The sequence below is a fragment of the Liolophura sinensis genome, chromosome 3 (assembly GCF_032854445.1).
Source record: "Liolophura sinensis isolate JHLJ2023 chromosome 3, CUHK_Ljap_v2, whole genome shotgun sequence".
NCBI classification, from domain to species: Eukaryota; Metazoa; Mollusca; class Polyplacophora; order Chitonida; family Chitonidae; genus Liolophura; species Liolophura sinensis.
This window is the reverse complement of record NC_088297.1, coordinates 24733651-24745789: the sequence shown is the minus strand read 5'-3', so window position 1 is coordinate 24745789 and position 12139 is coordinate 24733651. Positions and strand designations below refer to the sequence as shown.

General features: G+C 38.5%; 1 protein-coding gene across 1 annotated transcript; it reads left to right on the top strand.

The window, feature by feature from the left end:
* The first annotated feature begins 14 nt into the window (after nucleotides 1–14).
* Nucleotides 15–7033, top strand: LOC135464196 (tetraspanin-18-like). The gene is made up of 6 exons (XM_064741701.1): nucleotides 15–55; nucleotides 509–583; nucleotides 2424–2534; nucleotides 3371–3541; nucleotides 5776–5859; nucleotides 6775–7033. Exons 2-6 carry the CDS (start codon nucleotides 524–526, stop codon nucleotides 6841–6843), a joined length of 495 nt encoding a protein of 164 aa, XP_064597771.1. The 5' UTR covers nucleotides 15–55; nucleotides 509–523; the 3' UTR covers nucleotides 6844–7033.
* Nucleotides 7034–12139: the final 5106 nt, after the last annotated feature.

Here is a 12139-nt window from a genome sequence, read left to right as displayed (position 1 = left end):
AGCCTTCGTAGGATTGGCTGCTGCGAAGACCGAAAACGGCTGCTTGTACATTCTGGTAAGTGTCTGTAACTTAGCATTTAAAGGTATTGTTATAATGCAGAAACCTGGGGAATAAGGGCATTATAACGGGAGTCAAGTACATCGGAGGTCAAGTACACCTGAAGTCAAGTACACCGGAGGTCAAGTAGACCATTTATTTCATATTTTACCACAGTTGATTTTATTCTGACTGTTTTTGACGAAGTTTTAATTTCATCATTCCGAGCCCTAAATTTAGCGCATGCGTTTATAGGCGAATTAAGTAGAAACACGGTACGTAAAATAGCCACATTTTCAAGTAGCAGCTGACATTATCTGCATATAAATCTCATCCTTTACTTGATCATATTGACGGAAAGAAAATGTTCCTCTGATGTCAGTCACACTGATCAGGGTTTAAAGGGCGGGATTTTCAGTGAAAGTCCGACAAATGACTGTATAAAATGGTGTATTTTTATTTCTTCTTCAGTACGCCACAATTTTGATGGTTATTCTGGGAGCTGAGTTAGCCGCTTTGATCCTGGGGATCTTATACAAGGAAGAGGTGAGTAATTTGGTTTTGTGGGAAAATAGCTCCAGAACCATGGAGAGGGTAAGCATGTCCCGTGTTCCCTGTAAGGTTCCAATTTTCAAATGTTAGATAATTGAAGAAAAATATGCATAAAATTGTGGGGTTTTGTTTCAGATATTTAAATTATGACTCAAAAGTGAACATTTACAAAATACCATAACTTTCTTCATTTGCTTTAAAACCATATCCTGATTTTAGAGTTCCTTTACACACGAATATTTCAGGGGTAACCGTTAGCAAGCCAGCTCTAGTGGTTCACATGGTTTGAGCACAAATCACATGCAAACGTATAATTAGTCTAGATCTGAATGGTAGATGATAAGGAAACACGGAGAGGCCTAAGACTAATACATTTTTTTCACACGGGTGGTGAAAAAACGCTACAGCCTTCAGCCAGGTCAGTGAGATTGCCCGCCTTTAAAATGGACGTAACATAAAACGTAGATTGTGCTAAGGATTTTAATTAACTTTTCTCTTGCTGCCATCCAAAATGTTAAACATAGACCTACATGTCACAAGGGCTAGTGGTTAGCAATAGCGAGCTAATGTGTCACTCTGACCCAGGAGTTCTGATCCTGGCTTCCTCTCCTGTGTTATGTGGGAAGGTCCTACAGCAACCCGTGGATGGTCATGAGTTTCCCCATGCTCTCTGCTCTCTCCACGATAATGCTGGCCGCCGTCGTATAAATGAAATGTATACGGCGTAAAAACACTAATAAAATAAATAAACAAGAATATTATTATTAATATTTATAATAATTAATATTAATAAGATGAAAGCCTTACGGATGGAGGGAAGTCCGAGCAGGCTCCGGGATCACGAAGAGGACTTAAGTCGAAACTCCACATCACTTTAAGATTGTTATTTCTTACGTAACAAGGTCAAAATATTGCTTGACAACGTAAATTCTGGTTATGTCTTTGTGAAACATACCAATTTTAATGATTTAAATTTTGACCTAAGTCTAAGATCGTTTCGTGATCCCGGGGACAGACTCTCAAGAAAAAAAAAACACCGCTCTTCACAAGGCACCTGACTAGATACCTGACGAAATGCCGTGGCCCGGCCAGTATAGAGTTTGATTATAAAACGAAGATTTATTAACTTAAGTCTTGGAAGTCTGAATAGACATCGGGATAAACCAATCAGACGGCCCAATCAGCCATGCTTAGCCCGAGATTGAACTAATGATGCGGTTGTTGTGTAACATGATATATTTATATATCAGTCGTAGCTCAGCGCAGATACAATCCCTGGATCGATGAAGCTGTGGTACTGTTAGACACGTGCGTATAAAGTCTTACTGTGAACTCATTGCTGATGCAAGGCTTGATGTAGCAGGTATATGTGTGTACATGAGTGTACATACATGCCCGTTCCGTATATTGAACGGCACCGTTCATAATTTTATTGTGCGAACCCGTTACATTTGTTGCTTTTATATGGTGTAAATTGTTACCATCTCTGTAATAAGGAACATTACGTACAAGTCACAGAGAATGAATTAAATTTTATTTATTTACTTGCTTGTTTTTAAGGCTAGTCTCTAGATTTTTCACTTATATGATGGCGGTAAGTTTCGTGAGTGATGGAAACCGAAGCACCCTGTGTAAACGAACCACCTTTGGTCAGTTCTTGAATAAAATATAAAAGAAATAAATAAATTACATAGCAGTAAAATAAATTATGATTCTGTCTCACTGTTCATTCTTCAGAACTGCTGTATTATACATGTATTTCAGTAAATTTGACGATTAAATAATATCTTGCAATAATTGTTTTCAATGCAAATTAGTTTTATCCACATTTCAGTGGATCATACGCCTGAGAAATTCATTGGAGAGCCAGATTTCCACACGGTTTGACGGCAAACTGGACTCACCGGACATCGTCACAGCCGCCATTAACAAAATCCACCAAGAGGTATACCTAAATAATCTGTCATTAGTGACTGTAATTACCTTTTAGTGATTTTATATTTTTTTTCATTTCTTTTTTTGCCTTTAGTCAGTTATTGCTGTGAACGTAAATTCGCCATAAAGTGAATGGGTTATATTAAAGTTGAATGATGAAAAATGTTAATTAAGATAAATACAATTGTATTGTATGCATTGAGTTATATACTTCAGTGTATGTACTCACAATTAATGCCTGTGTTCGCAGCTTAGACCCAAGACAATCGTTTGTTAAAGTTCATTTCCGTCTCTTGCGCAACTTTAAGTGTTTTCAAGGTTACGTTTGCAAAATTAGTCATTTGAAGGTAAATAAAGTGGAAGTTTATTAAAAAGGGTACAATACCTTACGAGTTGTGGGACGAGTTATTGTGGATGTTTTGGGAATCTCTTCTGTCACGTTTGGTTAGCCGTACTTTTGTGTGTGGAGTGTATTTTTTATTGTTATCAATGAGCAGTTAAAATGCTGATATCACTGCTTTGTGTGACAAGACAGCTCATTAAAACAAGCTCAAAGACAACTTTGAGCTTGTAGACTCAAAGGCAAGTCTACTTGCTGTGAAACAAGAAGTGAAAGACTACGTTGTTCTTATAACTGGTGCATCATGAAATGAAATTTTAACAATTCGTTACTGTGGTGTCATTCTTGAGTAATAATTCGTTAGTTCTTTCAAAAGAAAAAGAAAGAAAGAAAAGAAAAAAAAACATAATTTAACTGGTAAATAAATAGCAATACAAAAAGTTTGTATTACCCCACACTGGAAAACTAATTACGTAAATAAATCACGGATTTGTTTTCCGTTTCAGTTTGATTGTTGTGGAGTACACAACTACAGTGACTTCGATATGGCTACCAAATGGAATAGGACGACGGCTATGGGAGACGAAATGCAGATACCGCCATCTTGTTGTTCTAACTACAAGGCAAACAAAACTTGCGTCACCATGCCCACGCCACAAAACTCTTACATCGATACGGTAAATTTACATTAAAGGTCACCGACAACTCTCCATGCTTTAGCGTTGCATTTTTGAATGCTAATCGATCATTTTTTTGTTTATATTATGTATATTTATAATGACGCCTTCGGTAAGTTGTCTCATTGAAGCACCACAAGATAAAACTTTGAGTGCACATGACATACACTCTTAGGATTCTTTCGTCGTCGTATGACTGAAAAGTTGTTAAACTCTCAGCGCTCACACACTCCTTGGCGTTTATTTTGCGTACATCTCCAGGACAGCTTTCTGATTAGAGCGAATTGAAGTAAATAAATAAATAAATAAATTCCGTTTGTCAGTCTATCACACAGACGACCTGTCTGAAATCCAACCTATTAATCGTTTAATAGATCCAGTGTGGGATTCTATTTCATCTGGCTAAAGCTGACGAGTGTCATTCTGGGGATGAATAATTGAAAACTACTGGTGGTTGTCGTGGCAACGCACAGAGACAAACTCCAGCGAAGGGAGACAACTTCATCCAGAAAACAGCTATAAACAATAATAACAGGATAAATATAGCATGCATCGTCGTAAAATAATAATCCCAACCATGTAAATTATCTGGTTGATTGCCAGCCCATTTGTCCCTTTGTCCGTATATCCTTTGTCTATGGCTTCCTGTTATACAAATAGACTTATACTTTTTTCAATGCAGTCCAATGGAAACTCAAATATCGTACATACACACAGCTTGCCAAGGACATGTCATTTTTTATACACTGCGATGCGTATAGCGTTGACCACTTCAGGGTTCCTTGAGCACGAGAAAATGAATGAATGAATGCTTGGGGTTTAGCGCCTCACTTAGCAATGTTTCAGTCATATGACGACGAGGTGTGTGTCGTCACGTGTGTGGACATATACTGTGTCTTCTTGTGGCAGGGTGAGTGCATGCCGCTAAAGTGCTGAACCCACTGAAATGTCTTGTAAAAGACACCAGACTTTACATTTTTTCAAAGTCTTTGGTATGACCTAACCCGGGTTTGATCTCGAATCTCCCGACTTCGAGGCCGTCGCTCTAACCATTCCCGACTTCGAGGCCGTCGCTCTAACCATTAGGCCACCAAAGTAATTTAAGTTATGAAACGTTACAATGAAAAGAGAGACGATTTGGGTTTCTCCTATCAACATGCTTGTTTTATAACTAGTGTCGAGACGTCTTGGAATCGTAACTAAACAGTAACGATTGAGGGCATTATGCACCTTAAAGCTCATGGAAAATTGTATCTAAAAACATTTGTACTAATATTTTTGCCACTTTTTATGGAGAAAAATGTTAAATGTTCAGGTTGTTTAATGTTTATGGCTCATGCTATACTGACTCTTTCTCATTATATCGTGATCATTTATTTGACTTGTGTTTTACGTCGTACTACAAACATTTCACTCTGTTGTTGTAATTTGTGTACAAGACTAAATATATAATATTAGGCTACGCATGAACAGATTCTTATCAAAAATCTTTATCACAAGTCAAAAATAGTTTGTAACTTTTGCTGACATTGGCAAAACGCTTGGAGTTTGGGAACGGGGGAGTTTCTAGTTTGAACTCTTTTGGTGTTAAAGGTAAACACAGTACTACTGTATCATGTGAGTTGCGGAAAATATCAGACAAGCTTTATTGACATTAATTTAACTGTCACCTGTTTCACCTTGATCCAGGCATAAATGTCACCTCTTGACCTTAGCAGCTTCTCATGTTCATAAATGCTCAGCTCTTCAATTATCTCCATGATTCATGCATTGTAAATGACAAATAGTGAAGGCCTACTTAACGTCGTGGTGAGGCCTTTGACGACGAGGGGTTAGCGTGCTAGCGCAGTGCAATGAACCAAGAGCCTCTCACCAATGCGGTCACAGTGAGTTCAAGTCCAGCTCATGCTGGCTTCCGCTCAAGCCCTACGTGCCGGCCACCTGCAGATGATTGTCGGTTTCCTCCGGGATCTGCCCGATTTCCTCCCACCACAATACTATCCACTATCATATTAAATGAAATATTTTTGGATAGGTCCCAACGGAGTAAACCGCCAATCAAATAATTCATTTATATAAACGTCGTTGTAGTGAGGCAGACAATGTGTGCTGGGAGTAATCACTGTAAAAAAATGTAATCACTGTGTGCCCAGTGTATGTGCTCGCTGCACATTTCAATCTAAACTCTCCGACTATTTTGTTACTCCATTTGAGATCTATCTTTTCTTCGCCAGGGTTGTTGGTCGTCGATTGAGAGCCTCATGGAGCAGTACACGTTGATAATGATTATCATAGCCGCAATCACGTTCATTTTGGAGGTAAGATTTAAAAGTCTCCATTTTTTAGTAGAAAACATTTATTTGACTAGATAGAGCTCTTTAGCTTTCCTACTGGTAATTTGATGAATGGAAAGCTCTTAAGATTGATCCACAAAACTAACGAAGTTGGGTCCGGTAGATAACCTTACTCGCTGTGACACGAATCCTTGAGTAAGCATTACTGATAAAAGTTCATTAAAAACGCCTGTTTAAAAAGCAAGATGTGTTGCGCTGCCTTTCCACCGCTTACTTATGCTGATAATATTCATCCTCCAAGTCCGCCATATTGCCTCGTTTTCGATTTTGTCAGCCGCGGGAGTTAGCTGCCCCATTTCTCCTAGTTCTTACTCTGTAGCTCTCCGTCCATCCGGTTATCAGTAAGAAAGCGTCGATCTTTATTGAATCTACCATTTGAGCAGCTTTGGCTGATCAGTCATGGAAGAAGTGTGACAGAAAATTCAACCTGATTGATATAAGGGTTTATGATGCTTACATCTTCAAAGGGAAGCAACTTGTGCCCTACAAAGTCAAGTAATTATAGTACTTACGGAACAACACACATCAGTCTATCGTATTGAAAATTATTTATCACATTTAAGTTTCTGTGTTTATGTGAAAAGTTGTTTAAAAATATTCGAATACTATTGTTGAACGGATTATTCAGAGAGTTGCTGCCCTTTGTTGATGGTGAAATTTGCAATCCATTTCCAGATTCAAAATTTCCCCATTTATTTAAACTTGACAGCTTTTCCTTACCAAAACTTTTGGTTTAGAGGAGTGAAGAAAACATTTTTGTGAAATATAATAATGTCCAAATGAGAGGAAGACAAAGCCCCAACCCCCACCCTCATAAGTTATACATATGCGTGGGCTTCCAGGACATTTCTAAAAATGCGCTTATTTTTCTTTTTGTAGGTTTTCTTGATCGTATTCAGTATGTGCCTCGTTGGGAAAATCCGGTCTGGTTACAGCTTAGAAAAATGATGAGGGTTGTGTTAAGTTTAGAACTGCTGGTACACGTTTCCGGGGCTGTTATTTTGTGGCCTGATGACGACGACTTGAGAGTTCTAAAGAAGGGAGACAACGATTTTGTGTCCTGATGACGACGACTAGAGACTTCTAAAGAAAGGAGACAACAATGGGCGACAGTTCTGCGTTTAGCAAACAGTTAGTACAGATTCATGCGCAGTCGTCCGAGAGGAAACTTTGTGAAGCTAAGGATAAAAAATCACTTAAATGTGGCCATATGTATGAGATGAAATTCCGTATATGTACTTTTATAAATTATGAAATTAGCTAAGTATTGTATAAATAAGCAAGAACGTCACACAAAAAAATGTTCGTGACATTTAGTCTAATAAAACGTTAATTAGGTGCTAACACATTCGCTTTGGCAGGTTCTTTAGGTTGCATCGTTTAGAAAATGAATGTAATTTACCACTGTAAAGATATATGAAAAAACGATGTTGTAATGAGGGTCGATACGAAAAAATATCCTGTTGTGTGATAATGAGCAATTGTTAGCTGTGCCAGTGTCTGTTGTAAAGGGAACTGAGGATAATACTTGCGAGTATCAATTTTGAACGTTTTTTTGTGAGTGGGATAGTTATATTTGTCTATTGTTTTCTTTGCCCTGTAAACGCCATGTTCATATGCATTTGCTACAAAATTCATTCATCATCACTTGGTTTTAGTCAAACGTTTCTGTAAATATTCAGAAGTTAAAAAGGTTAAACACCTATCGCCTTTAGGCAGCGATGCACTGCTTATTGACAGCAAGGTGTGCTAAGGCCAGTGATATGTTTGAACACATTTTTCAAAAACAACGCAAAAAGTGCGTAATCTGTAGATTATTTTGCGAGGTGAGATTAGTAAGATATTAGTTTGTTGAGTACATTTAGCGTCTAATTGTTTATGCAATGTAGAGACATAATCTTTTGTTTCATTTTTATGCCTTTCCCTTTTTTTCATCCATGCGTAAACTAGGTTGCCAGGCAACGTAGACGTGCTGTATGATATAATAATAAGTAATTTGTATAAGAAACATGTTTTGCTTTGTCTTGTTGTGTAAGTTCTCACATCAAAGTGCTATTTGTATGTTTTGGGTTCATCATACGTCAAAATAAATAATGCAGTACTGGTTGCTATGCAACAAAATGTTGATGCTGAAATATTGTGTAAAATTTGTGCGTTTTTTTATCAGTACATATTATGAAAACGATGCAGTGATGTCGATCCTATGGAAATCCAGCGAACTTGTTCCGGCGAACGCATGTAGAGTTGAGCACAGATAGTTGTCATGACAATGAGGCAAATAAAGTACTAGTTGTCATGGTAATCGAGTCCGCGTAGCAACTCGTTGGATTTATGAAAAGAGGCCTAGTCCCATGGGAATCCGTTTTGCCAAAGATTTACCTATATAGTCAATTTCAAAATGATCATTCCATAGATATTTCTGTCCCATCAAGGTTCTTCTGTTGCTCAGAGCTTGACCTTTAAGGCGGCTGCTTTGTAATAAAGGACATGTTTACTATAAAAGGCATTTTTGCATAGGTGGCACTTTATTAAGTTTTCATTGTTGCCTTTTGTGTCCGTGACTTCAAAAACAACTACATGTTAGAAAACGCTGATAGATAGGACTTTTCTAGAATAAAATGCCCTATTAATTGTTTCCCTTTGCCCTTTGGTGCCCGATTTCTATAAAGTACATGTCGTTATCAAAGTCATGCTCATTTGTTTCCTGTAGGAGTTTAAGAGTCATTTAATAGGGTATTCAAAATTTACAATATCCGTTGCTCGAGTTGGCTGTAAATGTCTGTTTCCCAGAAACTGAGTCCACAAGAAATAACTTTTTCCAGAAAAGTGTGTTTTGTTTTAGTGGCGTTTTATTGGCAAAACGTCTTGTTTTAGAGGCGAAACGCCTTGTTTTAGTGAAACGTCTTGTTCTTGTGGCAAAACGCCTTGTTTTAGTCGCAAAAGTTGATAACCATTTCTTGCCAAATTGGAAGACGGATTATATGGCTTATCGCTGCCTGGATAAGCTAAAAAGCCTAAATGATTCCCCTTTAATGTCGATAGTACATCTAAGTCTGCCCGACGTAGTGGTCCATCAGACGGACCAAATGTTAACCATAATTGGACTTTCAAGCATTTAGATCGCGTTTTAAGTCAATAAGTTCTTATATGTCATTAAGATGAGGTACCTTTGTTCAATGCGTGCTGTCAGATGTGTTTGTTTGCAAGAACTGACCTGAAACCCTACACAGTTCTATAGCCAAATGATATTAACCAGTTTGCTGTGGATATTGTCAAACCATGCAGTGAATAAAATAAAGCATTTTTCTGTACGACGTGTTTTTGTGGTATTCTGTGTGTGGAGCGTTACAGGGTGAAAAAATACTTCTGATAACAAATGGTTGGTTACGAAAGGACTTAGTCAATGGTTAATTAGCCTTCTGTTTGCATATAAGCGGTTGATCTTCATGGCTGCCTACAATCTGATAGCTCTGGCTCAATGGCTTGACGGGATACAGAATGGAAGATGCCTGGATTAAACTGTGCAACTTTGGTCACGGTTGTATAAATCTTCCATACCTAAAATTCAGCTGTGGCTAGGAATAGTTTGGACACGCTTATCTCTCACACCAGCCAATCAGAATCGATTCTGTATCCCTTTAAAGCGCTGTTTCGCTGGTTCCTGACCAATGAGAATGCTTGCTCGAGTCTTGGCAGCTGTCGTTGTTTTGGCTGCGTCATTTAATCAGGAATTTTGGCTGATACCTGACGAAAGGCAGTGATTTATACTCCCTCCACACCCGGCACTGCGAGATCTCCGACATCTCTGACCACACCCGGCACTACGGGATCTCCGGACACTCCGGCCAATCCGGACATTCCGGTTTCCTCCGCCTTTAAACCTGACCGCCATTATGTAACAGAAAAAAATTCTTTCCGTTCTTTTTCTAAACACAAATGGAATAAATAACATGAATAAATAAATGAAAAAATAAATAACACGAATAAACAAATAAATAACATGAACAATAAATAAATAAATGAGTAAATCGTGTGTGGTTGTTTGCACAGTCTAACATTCGTTAAAATCACTTGTCTTCCACCGATATGGTGTGCATACAGTGTCTGTGCGTCACACGTGGGAAATATTGTCAGTAACCTGCCGAAAGTCGAGGGTTTAACTCACGTTTCCTTCACGTAAGAAAGCGACCACCTTTAAGTATAAGTAAATAAGCACTGAGTAAGATTAAACAGCAATCAGATAAATACATAAATAAAATGTACGGCTTGCGGTACACAATTGCAATTAATTTCATTTTATATAAGGTACAATGTTTCCCCCACAAAGGACGAGTGTAGCCGGAAAATGTCGAAGTTAGAATAATGGGAGGCTAATGTCTGTCACTTATACACGTTGTGGAGATATCTGACACGGGGTACCACTTAGCACGTGGGCTAAAAATAGACCCGCAATCAACGAGAAATTACCTTTCTAAACAATACTAGCCCAAATGTCAGAGAAATGCGGCCACTTAGCTGTGCACATGCTTGTCGGAAAACGAGGGCGAGCCGATTTTTCACAGAGGTAAAACTGGCAGGTCGCGAAAACTATTCCAAAAAGGAAAGGAAAAAAAAATAAACCAACTGTTTGACTATAATTATTAATGATGTCATTTAATACTAATATTTTAGATAAGCATGTACGCTACCGAGGACATTACACAGTAACAACATTTTTGTTGTTATTGAGGCATAAACTCGGGTCTCTTTGTAGCATGCGGTACCTCAGTATTTACATATTTGTGTTCAAGCTATGCAAATGTTCGGTCTTTTACTTCATTCTTAAGATTATTTCATCTTTGTTCCTATCCATACCGGCATCCAGGTGGATAGTAGAGGACAAATGTTCGACAACAACAAATGGTCAGCGTCCATTAAACTTAACCAACGATGTTTAAGCCGAAAACTGGCACGAGGCTTAATATAAAGGTTAATCAGTTAAACCGTTATTACATCGCACGACAAGTTATAATACCGGACGTATTACATTAGACAACAAGTTATAAGACGCTTCAAGAGAAAAAAGGGGCCTCCGTGGCTCAGTTGGTTAGCGCGCTAGCACAGCGTATTGACCCAGGAGACTCTCACCAATGCGGTTGCTGGCCTCTCCGGCTGTACGTTGGAATGTCAGCCAGCAACCTAGTGATGGTCCTGGGTTTACTCCGGGCTTCGCCTAGTTTCCTCCAACCATAATGCTGGCCGCTGTCGTATAAGTGAAATATTCTTAAGTACGGCGTAAAACACCAATCAAATAAATAAATAAATAAATCAAGAGAAAAGAAGATAAAAATTAAATTACTCTAACAAGAGCGAAAAAATATACTAGCAGCGCTAAGCGATATTTCAGTGGCTTCTTCCCTCCCATTCCTTCTCATTCCCTCCCATTCCCTTTCGTCTATTCATCAGTCATTTTGGCAATCCCAGTCGTCTGCTCTGACCGTATCTTTGCACTCATGATGCACTCCACCCCCGCTATATATTCACTTAATCTAAACTAACCACACTATGCAACTCAAGTCTTCAGCCAGTATCCATTTCCATTCTTCACTTAGCCCTCCAGTCATTAACCTACAAACCTTCAAACAAGTTAAGAATTTCTTCACTGTTTCACGACAATTCCACATGGTATCCTTTCATCACGAGAGTTTAAATAAGTGGGAACTCTAATTAAGTAAAATTGTCCATTGGATACATACTCATCATCTGTATCAACCATCATTCAGTCTTTCTCACTCATTCAGCTGATTAACCGGTGAATACGTCCTAACCCCTCAATCAATCGATCATTCGATCAATCAATCAGTCCGACGTTGCGCTCACATCAGTCCGGCAGTCCTTTTTTTATTTGAAACATTGCCCTCATGTATACATGAGTTGACTTCTTTGTTATAGAAGAGAAAATACAAAGATTGTTATTGTTTTTCTTGTTTTTGTTTTTCTTTCCTAATTCCTGCGTTCATGTTAGCCCCACTCGTTTATAATGAAACGTGTTACCCGCGAAGATAGAGATAAATGCATAGCAATAAGACACCTAAAGAAAAACAAAGGAAAAAAAAGAAAAGAAAAACCTCGGCGTGAGCTAGTCACCTTGACGTACGCCGCGTTTGGGTTGTATGTGTAATAGCGTATCAGTCAAGCGTAAAGTAACCCGAGTTGGCCGCCCATAATCAAGTCGGTGCGCATTCCACCTGTGCTACTCCGAACG